Here is a 20,165-nt window from a genome sequence, read left to right as displayed (position 1 = left end):
CTAATGTGAAGTTGAACAGTTACTATTCATTTCGTTCCATCCATTTCGTACCATAGTTTATGGTCATTTCGTACCATAGTCATTTCATACCATAGTCATTTCGTACCTACTTTTTACCATCTCGTACCATACTGTTTGGTCATTTCGTACCATAGTCATTTCATACTCGGTATCTTATTTTTGTTTAATCGTAGAAATATTTTATTAGTTGGAAATATCTTATAATGCAGCAAATTCGGGAATGTCCCTTTAATATAATGATGAACGGAAACGTGAGGAGATGGAAGTAATATATCATCTTTTTTTTCTTACTTTCTTTCTTTATTAAGGGGTGGGGCTTCAATATAGTTGCATTAGCCTAATATTTATTTTTTAAACCAGTAATTCGACATTTTACTATCTATCATTCAACTTAGCTACACAATAAATGATTGAGGTATGAAATGACTTTGGTACGAAATAACCAAACAGACATGGTACGAAATAACCATGGTATGAAATGACCAAATAACTATGGTACGAAATGACCAAGGTACGAAATGACTTGGGTACAAAATGACTATGGTACGAATTGACTGATTACCGAATGAACACCTGTGTTCTCTGTTACTAATAATATCCCAATGTTATTAACTAAGCCTAAGGTTTCATAGGAGTGGTCTCTTTTGATGTTGGCAGCACATCAACATTTTAATATCCTTGAGTTAAATATGTAATTATTATTTATGGGATTGGTTAATTTAATTCATATATGATATATTATATCACAAAAATAAAAGACAGTAAAAGTAAAGAAATGTGGCCTAACACACAATATATAAATTTTGTAATGATCAGATACAAAGTGTGTGCCAAACAGAATGTATTGATGTCCATAATGACCCATACTCCATAGTTAATCATACATGACTCACCTTTGACAGGGGAAGAACCAGGAAGGCGCCACCACCGCCTGCTTCTGTTATCACAGCCAAAAACTTGGGATTCACCGCACAGTACGTCGACTCCCACGACGACCGTGTAATCCTGATGTTATCATAACACTGGTCCCTCTTTAACGGTTTGCCAAACACGTGACGAAATTTACTCTGCCTCAGGAAAGCCATCTACACACACGATGGAAAAGAAAAAGAGAAATATTTAAGTTCAATCCTTGTTCGTTTCAATCGATCATAAATTCAGATTCGCCGGTTCGAAGCGGTAGTTAATTATTAACACAGTAACTCTTTTAAAAAAATTTCTATCTACCATATATTGTGAAATATAATTGTCAGTAATATATGAATTTTTTGTTTAATTACCTTGTGGGATAACTTGGCACCATTTACTTAGCGTTTAAAAATACGGAAAGGGGTGGAAATCTCAACGCCCTACGGTTTCCCCACGCGGAACAGGAAAAGACTAACACGCATGCGTGTATCGCTAACTTCTTCCGGTGAAGTAAAATTTCCAAAAATGGAAAACGGAATTTAACACAAAGCTCTCAAAATGTTGTCGGTAATCTCCGTGTACAGATTACAAATAAAGAGACTCACGCTGGGTACATATGATACAGAGTGGTGGTAGATCAGCGGCGATTAAAACTAGTGACTGAGACAGCCATAATATTATGTAGGCCTACTTTATTTGGTATTTTGCAGTCGGTTTCTGCCGACTGATCAGCGTACTGAGGTGTCGTTAAATTATCACCCATACGCCACCTCACAAATACTAAGCGCAAGATTTCGAACAAATTATTGTCATTGTCGAGAGCGGGGGGTGGGGATATGCAGAGACACAGATCTACCCCACATGTAGTTAATGCATCACCCAGCTGAAAAGTAATTTAATATACCCTCCTCCGCCCCCCCCCCCCCCCCACACACACACATACACCCGTTACTTTGATCTTCCGATGCCTGTAGCCTAATAATTTAAAACGTGTATAGTATTTTATAATCTTTAATAAACTTAAAACCATGTTAATGTAATAACTTTCCTGTCCTAACCAGTGTCCCGCGACTGATATATCAAAGGCTGTGGTGTGTGCTGTCCTGTCTGAAAAAGGTGCATATAAAAACTCGGGGACTAATTGTGACAATGATTGCCGATGATTAATAAATCAATGTTTTAGTGGTATTGCTAAAAAAAAAAAAAATGAAATCAAACAGGTGCTCTTAAAAATAACATTTATTCATATAGTAAAACTTGCCTATATAGTTATATTCACGAAGAAAACAAAGCTAATATTATTTAGGCCTAAATATATAAAATTGACCTAAAAATTAAAAAAATAAATTCAAACGATGTAGGTATAAAGAGATTTGCAAAAATACATGTTTGTTAAAATTTAGACTGAAATTGAACTTCTTAAATGTTTTTAAACTACCACTCAAGACTGGTTTGTCATATTGTCATTATTGTAGGCTATGCTATTAGGAGAGGGTTTCGTAAGTTGGATAACTTGTGCACAATCCATTTGTACATTATATGCAATAAAATATGTTTCAATCAATCAAAACTGGCTTGACAGAATGAAGCGTATTCACAACCTCACCGTTACAATAATCATGCCAAGCGAAAAAATATATATTGAATCATTAATATTATATTTAAAGTCAGTATATTGGACACCGACCCTTACATGGGGCCAATCCAAAACATACTTTTCAGGTGAGGTCAGGCTTAACGTGCACATTCAGAGCAAGCACGGCTGTCATGGGCGTAGGTGTCCACTCATGTCGGCTCCTCCGTCCAGGACAGGAAAGAGTTTGGGGTGGGTGGAGGATAGACAATTTCAAATAACCGATTAAATGCTTTTATTGAGGAAAATAATATACTGAATGAATCCCAAACTGCTTTGCAAAAAAGCTACTCAATTACCGACCATCTATTTAATATACATTCTCTGATCGACATTTTAAATATAAGAAAAAAAAAATATTTAGCGTTTTTGTAGATTGACAAAAAGCTTTTGATCTAATTTCTAGAACTTGCTTCTGGCAGAAATTGTTAGAAAATAATATAAATGGAAAATTCTTTAAAATAATTTATCAAGGAATATCATGTATTTGTACAAAAAAAAGAAACCTCAGACCGACAAGTAGAAAATGTGTCGCCTTTCCTGTTTTCCCTTTATTTAAATTATCTAGATAATTACTTTAAAAAAAAAGTAAAATTGTACTGGGGTATCTCTGGATACAAATGAAACGATCTCTGAAACAGCGCTTTACTTTTTATGTTTATTATATGCTTACGATACTACGCTTCTCGCACCAAACGCCTCTGACTTATAACAATCCCTAAATGTCTCACAATATTGCAATAAATGGAAACTCAAGTAAATGCAAATAAAACTAAAATAATAATTTTTAATGACACCAATAATGACTGTAAGAAAGGTTTTAAACTTGGTAATCATGTGCTCGAAAACGTAAAATAATATAAATACCTAGGTCTTACTTTTACTAAACTAAATACATTTAATACAAGCAACAAAAGCAATGTACTTTGTTCTGTCTAAATCTAAAGACAATAACTTTTCAGTAGAATGCAAATTAAAACTATTTGACTCCATTGTACTCCCCGATTCTCTTATACAGATGCGAAAAAAATCGATATCATTGAAACTATTCATATAAAATTCTTAAGACACATCCTACCAGTTAAAAAGGGAACCCCACTATTCATGTTATATATGGAGAACTAGGAAGAAAACCCCTTAAATTAATTATTCCACAAAGAATTATAAGTTTTTGGGCCTGTATCGTATCTGATAAACAAACAAAATCGTAGTTTTTACTGCATGACTCGACTCTTCTGTTAATGGATATAGTTATAAATGGATAAAAATGGTCGAAGATACATTTAATCAGCTAGGCATGACAAGTGTTTGGATGTCACGGAACTTTTCATCTATAAAAATACTTCTTAATCAAGTAAAATTGAGACAAAACAACCAGTATTTACAACAATGGAATAGTAACTTAGCTTTATCAACAAGAGGTAAAACGTACACAATATTTAAAGAAAATATTAGATTAGAAAATATCTTATTATATTACCACAAACACCTGGCTCCGTATTCATAAATGTACTTAAGTCAATGTATGATACTTATATATGTACTTTAAGTATGCATTTAGGTATCATACATTGACTTAAGTATGTTTATGAATACGGAGCCAGGGCTATATTACTCAAATTTAGAACATCTAAACACTACTTACTAATCGAAATAGGACGCTGGAATAACACGCCAGTAGAAGATCGAACGTGTACCTTATGTAACGATAATTAATGACACTGGAGACGAATTTCACTATTTATTCACATGTACTTATTTCACTAACTCCCGTAAAAATTGCTTAAACCATATTATTATAATAAACCATGCACGTTGAAATTTAAACAACTAATGACGAATATATATATATATATATATATATATATATATATATATATATATATACACACACACACACACACACACAGTTGTGTGTGTATATATGCAATGACTATTACTACCCAAGTATACATATAATTATATGTGTGTGCGTGCGTGCATGTGTGCATGCGTGCGCGCGTCTGATTAGCACATCTGGTAGTAATTATAATAATGTGACATTACATTACTCTATTCCATTTGTATTATATTATTGTCTTTATTATTTTATTGCATTTGTATTTTAGTATTATTTCTATTATATTATTGCATGGGTAGTAATACTATTGTACTATGGTCTCCTGAAAATCCCTATCTTGTCACTACAGCTGCAGTTTATGTATCATGTTCCTTATATGCCGTTGTGTCACGGCCTGAGTGTAATAATGTTGTGTTCTGTTCCCGTAGGATTAACTCCAAAATATTTATAAAGATTACGGTTTTCATGCGGTAATTTGGCGCATAGTTTGGAACGGTTCGCCGAAAAGAACTGGAGCTATTTGAGTACTTTTCACTCGCATCTAAATCGTGTATGTTTTCACTCGCATCTACCTTTTTATTACCCTTGATTCCAACATGGCTCGGCACATAACGTTTAGATCTAACTTCTTAACTTAAAGAAACCAAACAAGTCTCTATAGATGACTATTCCATGGTTTTATAGATGAACTATGCAAAAAGTTGTCAGTCAATGAAATGGCAATGTCAAAATTAGACGTGACATCTACATCAATGACAGACAAATGATACATTATTTTACTAAATTCTTTCTTTTTTTTGATTTTAGAGATCCTATTCAAGACATGCAGACAATAGGACGCACTGCCTAGAGAAGTTTGAAATGAACTGTAAGTACACATGTATTGTCTAATGTTTGTACAGAATGAGGCGTATTGCCTAGTGAGGTTTGTTATTTTGTCTTTACAACGCCTAAAAATACACATCTCCTGATTTATAGAGTATAACAAAACAACACCCACCTCCACCCACCCCCACACATCCCAATTATAATTGATAAAATCCTCATTTGGCTGTGCAAAGGTAAAACTTGGACTGTTTTCCTCCTCTTCTTCCTTCACCTTCTTTAACCAGGGTAGTTTTGTCATCCATATATTATTAACCTGACGCCATATAACCGTAAATAAAATGTGTTGAGTGCGTCGTTAAATAAAACACTTCTTTCTTTCTTCTTTCTTTCCATATATTAACGCAACAGTGAAGTTGTTGAACTCCAGAACTAATTGATACCCGACGGATTGGTATTAACTATTGATAGTCTGTAGCACCAGTGACGAGAGTCGTAGAATTGAGTAAAATTCTAATAGCGTCGAAGTCAGCGCTCAACTAAACTGTTCTCTCTCTGTCTCTCTTTCTCTGTCTCTCTCTGTCTCCACCAAGAGTCGAAACAATCCATATAATATTATGTTAAGACACAAACTAACCGTACTTAAAATATATTAAGGTGTTAAAAGCATTATCCTCTTGCATACAGGCTATATATCTTTGTTTCAGGGGGGTTCTTATTTTCTAGTAATATTCAGCTTTAATAACCATTTGCAAATCTCGATTGGGGAATATTTTAGACCAGTGGAGTGGAAGATATAATTTCCATTTTCTTTATATACCTGTGTTTTTTTCAGTTCATGGTTTAAAATCGATATTTGTTTTATTTAAAAAAATAAAAATAAAATAAAAATAGACCAAGGATTTGAAAGAGACTGTCCTGAATGTGCTGCCATTGTAAGGTATTTCCGACTAATAAATAACACAACCACATAACAATTGTTTTACCATGCTGTTTACTGCAAGAGTTTACAGTGCACATAAATATTATACCACGAGAGCGTACTATAGCGGTCGAGTGGAATAAATCTTGCACACTATAAACGAGTGCAATAAATAACGTGGTAAAACAACCGTTATGTGGTTGTGTTTATTTATTAGTCGGAAATATCTAACTGGTATGTGGTTCTGTGTTTATTACATACCACCTTTCTATATTATGATTAACAAAAGTTTAATTAAATAACACAACTTACTTCGTCTGGAAAGTTGGTTGAATTTTATGGAATTGACGTAACGCATTTGAGGTTGTGTATCACACACGTACATATGTTCAATAAAATATTTTAAGTTTTATTGCACGGTCAGAATTGTCTTTATTACTATAATGAGATTAAATGGGTATGTAATAAATATTTTAACGACTAAAATTACATACTGAATATATATATATTTTGTTTAGAATTATTCTGTGAATTTCTGCTAGTCCTAATGTTTGCTATTAGCTCGAACTGGATTTGGTCTTACAACAATTTCTTACTTATGAAAATAAATATACATTAGGGAATAACATGAAGTTTGACCTAGTACAAACACTAGGACACTGAGGAACTCATTTAATATATAATCACTGAAATTTTATGCTGGGAAAATTAATTTAGTCGACAACATTTCAACAATGACAACTAACTCAGGACAGTCCATTTAATTTCAATATTGGAATCTGTATCATATTATTAAAAGTTTGTGAAAATCGTTAAATGGAGATAAATGCACTAATTCAAAAATAATATAGACATCAAGAAGACATTATATGTTGTTGAATTCAGACTGCACTTGTGTATTGTTGTATTGGTTGAATGGTTTGATATTTTTCGTTTTTAAGCCCTGAGCATAAGTTAGGTAAAATAAATTTTAGTCAGATAGGTCAAATTCTGTATTTTATTTAGGCTCTGGGCTTAAATACGTGCAGTCTTGATAGTAACAATAACATAGTTCGTCATATATTTTATTTCATAATGTTACATAATCTAAAATTAAATTATATTGTAGCAACAAAACGTAGGAATTCTTAATGACTTAATCAAATCCCCTATAGAATAGAGACAAAACAGAGAAGTATATATTTCAGTTAAATGAATTTATTTTACACACTTCAACAAAGGAATTAAACATTCTACCCACGGAGAGGATGGGTTTAAAGGGAAATTGTCATTACTCGACCAACGCCCCCCCCCCCCCCCCCCCCCCATTTAAGCTATAATAATACGAATATTCCAGTCAGCAAAGGTCCCAAACTGTGTCCACCAAAGAACATATCACGAGGCATTTCAAACCCTGTTCGACATTAACTTATTTAGTGGCATCAAAGAAGACAGTAGGAGTCGTGCCGATGACTTGAGCGTTGTGGACGGTGTTGGCGGGAACCTCCACCATGTCGCCTGGTTGCAGGACGATCGTTTCGCCATACATCGAGAACTGGAACTGTCCTGATATGATGGAATCCTTCTTTGAGATGCTGTGTGTGTGATCTGGGAAGTTTGTCCCAGGACCGAATTCGTACATAGTATAGTTGTAGCCTTGGGAACGGAGTTTCTTCTTCATGTTTTCTTCCGTTAACTGCCCATCTTTGTCAGGGTTCCATTTCTCAATCCTTATTTTACTCGTCATGACGACCAAGTATTCCTCTGGGGGGAAAAAAAAGAATAGCGAGTAAAAAATTATTGATTTAGATCCATATTTGGTGCGTCGTTCTACTATTTAATGGATAATTCTTGTATTGATACCAAAAAATTAATGGAGTAACCTACTATTTCTTGATAGGGCTATTAAAAACAGCTACCAATTAACATCATTATAACGCACTACAGACAATAAAAAAAAAAAATTCTGTCGATATTGCGACACTTATAACGATTTATTCTAGCACAATTAGTAATTGCAATGTCAATATTCAAAAGCCAATACCGATATGATACAATGGATGTGTGCAATCTACATCATGTATGTTAACCATTAGAAATGACATGTACATACTGAGTTTAAACCCAACATTCCAACCATTTGCTGTGAATGATTATTAATTGTGGGTGTGTGATTCATATTTACTTACTTCATTTGTGAGAAGAAAGTTATCAAATGTCGAAATACAATGTCCTTAATTAATGTAAGCTGCTGCTAGTCGGGTGTGAACAAAGTTCGTCCGACACGGAACGAATGTCAATCTATCCAAGTACCGGTAAAGGGAGGTAAATCATAGGCTGGTCGACAATTTAGTAATAGCACAAGTTGTCTTGCAAATAAATATAGATTAGCCCATGCCGTTCGAAATTGTGTCTGTCCCACAGTAAATGCATTTTTTTTTTTCATACTGTGAAATTTACTAGAAGTTATTTTTGTTTTAGCCAATTGTTTGTAAAATGCCTCCCAATCAAATGTTTTTTTAAAAGTGTATTAAATTTTATAAAATCATACATACATACATACATACATACATACATACATACATACGTACGTACGTACATACATACATACGTACGTACACACAAAACCCGACATACATACAATAGATATATTCAAAATATAAAAATACATACGTACGTACGTACGTACGCCAGTGCGTTGATATCTATGTGTGAAACAGTCAACCTCGACATACATCAATACACACATACATACTAACATACAAACATACATAGTGTGGGTTGCCCACCCCCCATATAAAATCTTGGCTACGCCAGTGATAGTTTGAGAATTATTATATCCCCAAGCTAGAGCGGTAAAATAATTTTCGTTCATTTTTTATTTCTACTTATTTTTGTGCTTGTATCCAATTAAGGTCCAAGCATTCTATCTTGGACACACACGTCATCTATCTGGGCTGTCTGTCCAGGACAATGGCCACTGCCAGAGGGAGCCACCCGCCTCAAATTACACTTGTTTGTTTTCTCCCTACACGTTATATATTATCATGTTGCCCCAAAACCTGACTTATAAGCAATGTAGTTGCCCCAAATGTGGTCCTCCACCCCCAATATAAAATTGTGACATCGTCAGTGCCCACCCTACCTATATATATATGGAGCAGTATTTAGCATTTGTTCTTTTCTGATAATGAAATGAAACATGTAAAAGGAAATTATTTCTTAAAATATATATATAAATATATTATGTGTGTGTGTGTGTGTATATATATATATATGCTCTAGTGGTGTCAGTGTGCTATAGTGGAGCCAAAATGAACCCCACCCATCAGTCTACTATGCACTGGGGTTGGCATAGCCCAGTGGTACAGCGCTCGCTTGTTACGCGGTCGGTCTAGGATCGATCCCCGTCGGTGAGCCCATTGGGCTAGTTCGTGTTCTAGCCAATGCACCAAGCATTTACTGGCCAGATGCAACAAATACTGTCACCAATTTATCACCAGTGCAATTTTAACACAATCAGATATATATTAATTGATGTATGCTACCTATAACAACACTAGTAAATGAATTAATCAACTACAAACGACGTGACAATTTTTTTATTTGCGTATATTGTTTAACTATTAAATAATACACCTGTCATTTTCAAAATGTGAGCAGTCTCAAAAGAAATATTAAGATTGAGCCTATACAAAGGCGGACCTAGAGAGGTGCAGACACAAATGGTCATATGAGTTTATTTAGAGAAGCGGTGCACCCTCTTTAAATATATAATACAATATACCTGTAATTACTTCTGTATCAAATCGTTAACCTGCCCTTGTACATTTGAGCTATGCGCAGACGTTGAGCAATACTGTTAATAAATTAACACTTTACGTCACATGGACTAATGGATTCTTGATCAAAGAAATATATGTAAGATATTTAATATTTAATTTTACTGTAATGGTACCTGAATCCCCACCCCACCCCTCGCCGTTGTATTTCATTTTTGCGATTCTAAAAGTTGTATAATATAAATTGTCAATAAGTTCTGAGGCCTCCATGATGAACATATCACACCACCATCATATACACATATTTGGCCTTAGTTTTATAACTTCTTTACATATTAAATGTCTAATCACCACTGATAGGATAAGTACACAATCTACCGAGACACTACACTGAAGATGCTGTCATGTATGTTTGTGATGTTGTTCCTCTATTTTTTGGTGCCGTCAAAGAGAACGACAGTTTCAGACCCGACAATTTTCGCACTGTGGGCAACGTTAGGTGGCATCTCGAGATAATCCCCTGGCTTCAGGACCACGCTTGTACCGCCATGGGTGCACTCGAACTGGCCGCTCGTAATGGCGTCCACCTTGTATTCGCCGTGCGAATGCTCGTCAAAGGTTTTCCCAGCGGGGAACTCATATCTTTTCACTTCGAAACCGAGAGCAGCGAGTTTCTTCTTCATTTTCTCCTCATCCACTGGCCCGTCCTTAGCCGCATCCCACCGAGTTACTTTCACCTGGGCCATGGCTGTAATCTGAAAAAATCAAACACAGATACCCAATATTAGAAAGGAAACAGATGCAAGAAAGCAGATATCCTATACCGTAATTACACGAAGAAAGCAGATATCCCATAATTATATGAAGAAAACGGATACATCCTATAATAGAAAGAAAACATATATCCCTATAATGTAAGAAAATAAATATCCTATAATATTTAAAAACCCAACCCACCAGATATTGTATTATTTATTAAAAAAGCTACTCCATGACAATCAGAAATGAAAAAAAAGAAGAAAGAAATGTTTTATTTAACGACGCACTTAACACATTTTGTTTACGGTTATATGGCGTCAGACATATGGTTAAGGACCACACAGATTTTGAGAGGAAACCCGCTGTCGCCACTACATGGGCTACTCTTTCCGATTAGCAGCAAGGGATCTTTAATTTGCGCTTCCCACAGGCATATATTACATATAATATTACAACATGGATGTAGCCCTTTAAACGCCGATTTTTACACATGTGGACTTACCACAAACCCTTCGTGTAACTGTGGATTTCGGTTAGAAATCAATGTCCATTTTTTCTTTCAATGTAAAAACTATGAACAGCAGAGACAGGTTATATGCAATATATTACAACATTTTCAACCAGTAGATTTACAATTACTGTTATACGGTCGAAAGACATTAAACGATGCTAATAATAAAGAAATATTTCCTTGTGTTAAAATATATATCAAACAAACTCATCGCTTTGATTAATAAAGCATAATTTAAATTACCATGGGGATTATTTGTAATTGTGATGACGAGTTTGACTGTACGTGAAGTATTATTTGCGTTATCGCCCCCACCCTCATATTCTTTTGTATATAATATATTTCCTTCCTCTGGTTATCACTGACTGTTTAAATATATATATATATATATATATATATATATATATATATATATATATATAGTTATGTAATATAGTCGCCATGTATATTGTATGTATAAAGAACGGCCTCGTAAGTTGTCACACTTGTGCCGATTCTTTTAGTCTTTGTACAGTAAATATGTTTTCAATCAAACACACACATACACATACCTACACATATAATACCTACCTACCTACCAACTCACCCACCCACCCACCACCACACACACACACACACACACACACACACACACACACACACACACACACACACACACACACACTACACACACACACACACACACACACACACACATATATATATATATATATATATAGATAGATACACAGATGCATACATTCACATATATACATGTGTGTATGATATAGATAGTAGAACAAGTGGGAGGCACACCCCGCCCCAAATTCTACGCCGTAACGGGTTTGAAATGTACATGTATACAGTATCAACATGTCTATTACAAGCGCCTCACTCATAAACCATTCGAGAGACTGGGTATTCTTTCCAACACGAGTCTCGAGAAACATACATTCTTGTGCTGAAATAGAATATTCCTCTTTACCGCCGTCTCTCGCCCGGTTATAATTACGCTTGCGGTACTTTTTAGTGGGAAACCCAGCTTGGAAAACGGATTATTATACAGACAACTCGTCAAACTGGCTATTGAACATATTATGTGCTAGTTATGGCGGTCTTATTCTGCCATCTCATATGGTAATGAAAATGCTGCACCCTCTTAAATGCCTCCTTAACTGACTCCCCGCCTCCGCCATGGCCACCCCTCAAAACTGTGATTCAAGGCTATCGCTGTGACCTTGGACAGGCATATATCTTGGCGACCTTGGGAAATAGTGTTTCGCTTGGTTGCGCGGGACTAAATCTACTACAAAGAATGAGTATACGGTGACATTGAAGTACTAGTTGTCGCTTTTGAAAGTATTGCAATGTATTATATGGCTTTTGTCTTGCCAAAATAACCTTATACCTGCTAGACTGATACAATATCGAATTATTACTAGTACATATACTATGGATATATATAATACTTAATTAAATCAGAAACACTTGCTACAAATCAATAGAAAGGTCACTGTTTTATGCACATGTTTTTTTTCTATTCACAGGTAAAAATCTAAAACGCTTCTATTTAAATTAACAACAAGCAAAGAAATAAAACCAGAATTTTATTTTTTTTAATTTTATAAAAGATTTATTAATAGTATTTATTTTGTAAATATATAAAAATGCTATTAAATACATTTGTCTACTTAAAATAAAAAAAAGTATTTGTCAGCCACTAAATATTTTTTCTTTATATTCCATGCATTTATTTACAAAGGCGTACGGGTTCCCATTTTTGTAAGGGGCAGGCTAATTGTTGCCCAGATTAAACAAAAATGCTTGAATCTGGATAACAACGTTTGTTTCCTATTAGCATTACTGCTATAATACAGCTATATATTGTTACAAACGAATCACTACGCATTTTTACATGGATTACAATTAATTTTAGTTTTATTTATATTGACAAAAATCTGCGACCTATTTCAACGCTAAATTTATAGGTCAACGACGTTTTTTCCCATGTAGCTATTCAGTTTCCGATTTCAAATTTAAACTTTCGGCAATTTACTGTACATATTTTTTTCAGCAATAACATGTACTGGCTCATAAAAACCCCAAAACAAAACTAAAGGTAGAAAATAATTTAGACGAAGATTTGACTTTGGCGGCATTGACATTGAGAAATATACTACACAGACTGTGGTAGTCCTATCTTTCATTAGATTTATTAATTAGGATGCTTAAAACCCCCGGAAAAGATGCTTTTAGAAAAATGTATAGTTTAAAATATTTAAATAATGATAACACGTACAATGATACGATTGCTATTTCGCACAAAACAAGAATTTTACGCACCGAATAGTATTCTGATAGTATTCTGGCTTCTGATCTCCCGAGCTGCAGTCTGGACTGAACGCAAGAGACTATCGATCAATCCGTGAATAGAAAGCTCGTTCCAGAAAAAATGCGCTTATTCAGAGCAATTATTTTATTTTTAGTAACGTTCCGAACATGACACAGAGCAAAATTAGTTTTTGTTTAACGACACAACTAGAGCACATTGACTATTATTGGATGTGAAACATTCGAGAATTTTATCATATAGTCTTAGAGAGGAAACCCGCTACATTTTTCTATTAGTAGCAAGGGATCTTTTATATGCACCATTCCACAGACAGGATAACACATACCACAGCCTTTGATATACAAGTCGTGGTGCACTGGGTAGAACGAGAAATAGCCCAATAGGCCCACCGACGGGGATCGATCCCAAACCGACCGCGCGTCAAGCGAGCGCTTTACCACTGGGCTTCGTCCTGCCCCTGACACAGAGCAATTAAAACCCCCTAGTGTTTGTTATTGGCAGTAAAAATAAATGTGAGTGTAATTTAGAGTTAACTGATGATTATTAAAACTCATAATATACTAAATTATATGAATTTTGATTTCATTTTGTATACAGTCCAACCTGTCTATGGCGGCCACTCATGTGGCCACTGAAAAATGGCCGTCATAGGCAGGTGGCCGTCATATAGAGGTAGCATAAGATGTAACATTTAAATACTACTACTACTACTACCACTACCACTACTACTACTACTACTACTACTACTACTACTACTACTACTACTACTAATAACAATAATAACCAAAACAAACACCAATTTTTATTATATAATAAAAACAAAATGTCAAAGAACATAATTTAAATTATGAAGCACCATAGTTACTGATCAACATTTAATCTTTATTTTCCTGACACATTACTGGCAATTTGGTTTTCCAATCCTCAACCGCCGTGTCACTTACATCACCTCTCTCGCCGCTCAATGTACCTACAACAATGTTGTGTCTACGCCTGAATGGTTCCAGCCAGCCATTTAACGCTTTGAAATTGTCTACACGCAAATCCGCAGCAAATTCTAATGCCTTCTCCTTAATCAACGGACCATTGGCATTTATTCTACGAGCTGTTACATCATTGAAGTATGTTTATATCATCGTTGCCCATGACTCTTCTCTGTCTCTTTTTATCAGATGGTTGCTGGTTTCATAATCTGCCAACACATCTACTTTTCTGTTCAGAATTCCATCACTTTGAGTTCTACCCACTGCAAATTGTTCTGCATGTTTTCTAGCACTGAGTTTATCTTTCTCTGATTTTTTTAATAACATCTGTCCTCTGTTGCAACGTTAAGGCAACTGGCTTACGAACTTTCGGAGGCATTCTAGAAACTAACGCCGAAAATGACATATGTAGCTATATTTAATAACTTCGAGAGTTGACATGTTTAACTCCGGTTGTTTTTGGGGACACCGATGTTATTGGATAAGGGTAATTAGGAGTAGTAGCACACACCACTAACTTCACTGATCTACCGTCTGCCGCTAAGTACATCTAAGCAAACACTCACTTTATGTTTTCCGAGCTTTGTTAACTTCAGTATTTAGAAGATTAAGATATTGCTCACATATTAAAACTAACAAAGTTTAATTCACTAAACATCTAAACATCTACCGTACGTGTTTATGCACGCCTATGTAATAAAGATGAAGAAACAAAGTGACAAAAAGAACAAAGAAATCTGTCACTGAATTTTACAGCCAGGTTTCCAATTGTATTTTTTTTGGCCACCATAGACAGGTCCATTTACCCTTTTTGGTTAAAAAAAAGTGGCCGCTGACCGCGTTTAGCAGGTGGTTGTAATATAGAGGTAAAATATACTGTAAATTGAGTTGGGGGGACCTGGAAGTGGCCGTCATAGACATGTCTCCATCTTATAGAGGTGGCCGCCAAAGCAGGTTTGACTGTATGTTTCATGATAATAATTGACAAAAGGCATGTTTATTCATAATAAATATCTTTATCTTTGGATATAAACATTTGTTTTCACCGATATTTAATATATAGCAACATTTTATTAGTATCTCTAATGCACATATGCAAATATACATTCATAAATTCGAAAATATGGTGAACATGATTCGAAGTTTTCAGGAGGAAATAAACAATTTAAACCTATTTTATGTTTCTTTTTCGGGCATTTACAAAATACTACTACAGTGAAAATGGAATTTCAGACTTTTAGAGGTTGTTTACCACTTACCCGGAGACAACAAACATGAAAATCTGTGTTTTTGAAAGTCCGTTATTCTACACAAGGAATGATATTACATATGAGATATTTACATTTGTATATATATATATATATATATATATATATATATATATATATATATACACACACACACACACACACACACATATATATACACACACACACACATATATATATATATACACACACACACACACACACACATATATATATATACACACACACACACACACACACACACATATATATATATATATATATATATATATATATATATATACACACACACACACACACACACACACACACACACACACACATATATACACACACACACACACACATATATATATATATATATATATATATATAAACACACACACACACACACACACACACACACACACACACACACACACACACACACACACATACACACACGTTAAACAAAACAAAGGTCAACGTTTTCCTCGGTTGAAAAGCAAATTAACAACTGTCCCTAACTCCCACCCCCGTTGCTGGTATTTTCCGACTCGTATGGACATATTAATATTGTTAATGTCTTAAGCGATTATTACAACAGTTATTTATTCTCCGGGTTATTTAAGAGTCCCCTGCGTGTGCTGTAACCTCACCGTGGTGCAGGGGTGTAACATTCTCTTTGAGAATGGCCAATACAGCACAACAATGAAGTTTTTAGTAAAATTCAGTATCCGTGAAATTCTGTGATATTTGTGTTTTTGCACAGTTCTTTACACTGTTTTTGTTTAAGTCTTGAATTTTATATTGATGTTGATCGTCACTTTATTTATTAGCATTACCATAGTTTGACACCCAATAGCCGATGTATATTTCGTGCTGAGGTGTCGTTAAACATTCATTCATTCATTCATTCATTTAAAAGTGTACATTATGTATTTTATGAGATTTCCTCGGACATTTTCAAACAAAAAAACCCATTGCCTTTTAGCTAAAAATATTTGTCTTGGAGCAAACTGCGTGAGATATAATAATGGTAGTTGTAGTCAAAGTTTCATAATTTAAAGGACTTCTTGCACTTCTTTCTATCGAATTATTAAAAGAAATATTCACCACTAAGTAGTATCAGTAAGCCAGAACAACAAATTAAATTTTTAGTTAGGCGCCTCCACCCCCCCACCCCCCCAAAAAAAAAAAGAAAAAGAAAAGAAAAAAAAGTCGGTCTCTAATCAGAGTTCCAGAATTGATCCGGCGATGCGGCTTTTTATTTTCAATTTTTTTTAAACCATGGATTGCACAAAAAAGGTGGGTATATTTTATACCGAAATAAGGGGCATATTTAAATTGAAATCGGAATACACGTCCTACTTCATGCCCGATGGCATTTTGGCTCCAAATGCGGGTTTACATCATAGCAAAAAAAGCCCGGCAAAAATCTTGTTATACCGCGGGAAATTAAAAAATGTTTTTTTTTGACGCCCGAGGGTCAAAATCGACGCGCGCGCTGACCAGAGACCAGAAATTAATTGTGTCTGGCCTTATTTTTTAAATGTATTTATTTGATGTAGATAATATATTAAATTAACTTTCATTAACGTTCATACAAAAATCACGGTATTTTTAACATCCCTAATGCACACACTTCACTGCAGTTTCAGGGGATCGATTGGTTATCTAGTATTATTGCAGATGGTATAGGCATACGGGCTCCCAATTTTGTATGGGAGCAGACTGGCTTTTGCCCGAATTAAATAAAAATGCCCGAATCTGGGTAAGAATATTTATTCATATTAGCATAACTAATCTCTACGCATTTTCATATGGATTACAGCTACTTCTGAGGGTAGAATGATAGAAATGCATGATAAAATCGTCTCAGGTTAGCACATTTTGCCTGAATTTATATAATTTTTGCGCGAATTTGAAGTTTTGCTCCCTGTCTCGTACGCTTATGGAAGTGGGTAGGACTATCCATAAATAGTACTTAAACTGGACAAATGTACACACGGAATTTTATGCAAGCAAAAAACGTTACATACAGTCAGTTATGGAAGGACCCCCGCGTGTAGATAAATTTTAATTCTGTTTTTAATATACATGTATATATATATATACATGTGTATATATATATATATATATATATATATATATATATATATATATATATATATATATATATATATATATCTTTCGGGCAGGCCAAAAAAAAAAAAAAAAAAACAACCACACTGAAATTTAACACCTCATATATCAAAAAACACATTTTGAAACTTTCAAAACATTTACATAGTTAAAGACATGGGTGTTGTCCGTTATTGGCTAAAATGTAAAGTTGATATATCCAGTAGATTTTACACAAATCCTTCTCACTCGATCATTCTGGCGATTGCGAGCAATCTCAACAGTGAAGTCCTTCTCGTCCGTGAAAACCATTTTCTCAACGTCTTTTGTGGAATATTTATCATTTAGGTTTTTGCACCTCGTTTTCCTCTTTCTCGTCTCGCCGTGAAACTCGTATCCTTTTATAAGATTTCAATTCCAGCTCTTTTGTTATTCTCCGAACTGACGCAATTTGTCTCTGTGACCTGTGGGTTTTTGGATTGTCCTCCTTGGAGTAGATAGCTTCTTCCACATGTTGAACATTCTTTTGTGTACATGCTGTTTTAGGTCGGCCACTTCCCACTTTCCTCTCAGTTGATCCTATACTTTCAATCTTTTTTATCAATCTGTTTACTGATGATATATCCTACTTCTTTCCGGGAAATTCATTTATGATTCTTGTACCACGCCAACCTTTCTTAATGAAACAAGTCGCAATTAAGTCCTTATCCGAACTCAGGAGCACCATCTTGGATGTGATGTGATGAAAACCAAGACTAAAATGGCTAAAATATTTTTTTCCAGACCCACTACTTTTGTCTATTTACACCCCAGCCAGACGACATTCCCAAACGACACTTGATTGACAGGTGCCACTTCAGTGCACTCAGTGACATGATGCGGGGGAGTTCCGGAACTGCGATTTTCGATATCTAATTTTGATTTTGTAAAAACTACTGGAGATATCAACTTGCAATTTTAGCAAATAACAGACAATATCCATGTCTTTAATCATGTAAATTGTTAGATTTGCATTTGTGTATGCAACTTGATATTGAATATTTTCTGTTGGTGGGGAGCATTCATGTTCAATTACTCGATATTGCATATATTTGTGGGTGCTCACCATCCTTTGATTGTTGATAATGAATGTTTATGGAGTGCACCCCATCGTTTATTTATTCATACTCAGTAGTTTTTGTGGGTGCATACCATCCTTTGATTGTTAATGTTGGATGATTTATGGATGTTTACCATCCTTTAATTGTTGAATGTTTATGGAGTGCACTCCATCGTTTGCTGATTGATATTGGATGGGATTTTTTCAGGGTGTGCACCATCCTTTGATTGTTGATGTTGAATGTTTTTTGGGTGCGCAGTCTTTTGCTTATTGATATTGAATATGTTCTGTTGTTGCGGACAATTCTTTTTTAATTAATTGATATTGCATATATTTCGGGGGTTGGAGTGGAGTGCACACTATCCTTTGATTGTTGAATCTTTTAGTTGATGTTGAATGTTTATGGAGTGCACCTCATCGTTTGCTTAATTACATAGATTATTTTTCTACGTGCACACCATCCTTTGATTATTAATGTTAAATGTGTTTGGGTTGTGCACCATCCTTTAATTGTTGATGTTGAATGTTTTTGAGATGTGAACCATCCTTTGATTGTTAATGTTAAATGTGTTTAGGTCGTGCACCATCCTTTAATTGTTGACGTTGAATGTTTTTGAGATGTGAACCATCCTTTGATTGTTAATGTTAAATGTTTTTGGGTTGTGCACCATCCTTTAATTGTTGATGTTGAATATTTTCGACTGTTTGACTGTTGATATTGAATATCTATTGAGACTCCTAGATGGAAGATAAACGTAGAGTGTCAGGAGTGCAAATGGTCTAACTATATTGAGGCTGGGTATTCATGCACCGGGTTTTTCTTGTAGCAAAAGGTTTTTTTAAACAAGCTGATTGTGTGAAACAATGAATAGCTAAACCTTTATTCAAATGATGATTTTTGTAAGGTTTGATAAGTAAAGTTTCCATAAATATATGCGCCATATCCGCCAACTCCCGCTTGGTTGTGGTTTGTATGGGTGTGAACATTGTCAATAATCCATACAAACTCATGCATTTTGGGGACACATTTTGGAATGTAAAATTTTTTTAACTAGAAATATTTAAAATAAGTCCTCTTTATAATTATGACGCTATTAGTAATTTCCTTGAGAATAAAAATACCTGTATATTTCTCTATTTAAAAAAAAAATAGGTGGGCATTTAGGATGACAGGGGCATCTCAGCTGAAGATTCACAAA

General features: G+C 34.7%; 2 protein-coding genes and 1 long non-coding RNA gene across 6 annotated transcripts in view; 1 reads left to right on the top strand and 2 right to left on the bottom strand.

Moving 5' to 3' along the window:
* Positions 1-1,400, bottom strand: part of LOC121368293 (coronin-1C-like) — a 43,226-nt gene extending 41,826 nt beyond the window's left edge. For both annotated transcript variants that reach the window (XM_041492959.1, XM_041492960.1), the window contains exons 1-2: positions 1,302-1,400; positions 915-1,106 (exon numbers count right to left, since the gene is read on the bottom strand). In XM_041492959.1, coding sequence (XP_041348893.1) covers positions 915-1,106 — 192 coding nt within the window. In that variant the 5' untranslated portion in view covers positions 1,302-1,400. The remainder of the gene's footprint in view (positions 1-914; positions 1,107-1,301) is intronic.
* Positions 1,401-1,468: 68 nt separating this feature from the next.
* Positions 1,469-20,165, top strand: part of LOC121368292 — a 25,713-nt gene continuing 7,016 nt past the window's right edge. The window contains exons 1-3 of one of the 2 annotated variants that reach the window (XR_005957499.1): positions 1,469-1,611; positions 5,211-5,271; positions 14,521-14,584. This is a non-coding gene — a long non-coding RNA (uncharacterized LOC121368292). Of the gene's footprint in view, positions 1,612-5,210; positions 5,272-14,520; positions 14,585-20,165 lie in introns of those variants that run through there. The other variant, XR_005957498.1, reaches the window with a different exon arrangement.
* On the bottom strand, positions 9,717-13,605 carry LOC121368290. 2 transcript variants are annotated; one of them, XM_041492957.1, is made up of 2 exons: positions 13,504-13,605; positions 9,717-10,666 (listed from the first exon to the last, which is right to left on the bottom strand). In XM_041492957.1, the coding sequence occupies exon 2, from the start codon at positions 10,655-10,657 to the stop codon at positions 10,340-10,342; it is 318 nt and encodes a 105-aa protein (XP_041348891.1). In that variant the 5' UTR covers positions 10,658-10,666; positions 13,504-13,605; the 3' UTR covers positions 9,717-10,339. The 2 variants fall into 2 exon arrangements, with proteins under 2 accessions (XP_041348891.1, XP_041348892.1); XM_041492958.1 differs by having other exon boundaries at positions 9,717-10,670; positions 13,518-13,582.

The sequence above is a fragment of the Gigantopelta aegis genome, chromosome 3 (assembly GCF_016097555.1).
Source record: "Gigantopelta aegis isolate Gae_Host chromosome 3, Gae_host_genome, whole genome shotgun sequence".
NCBI classification, from domain to species: Eukaryota; Metazoa; Mollusca; class Gastropoda; order Neomphalida; family Peltospiridae; genus Gigantopelta; species Gigantopelta aegis.
This window is presented reverse-complemented; position numbering and strand designations above follow the sequence as displayed.

Bases quoted from the DNA above. Each gene is read 5' to 3' on its own strand.
- LOC121368290 (XM_041492957.1), bottom strand. From the start codon at position 10,657: ATGGCCCAGGTGAAAGTAACTCGGTGGGATGCGGCTAAGGACGGGCCA.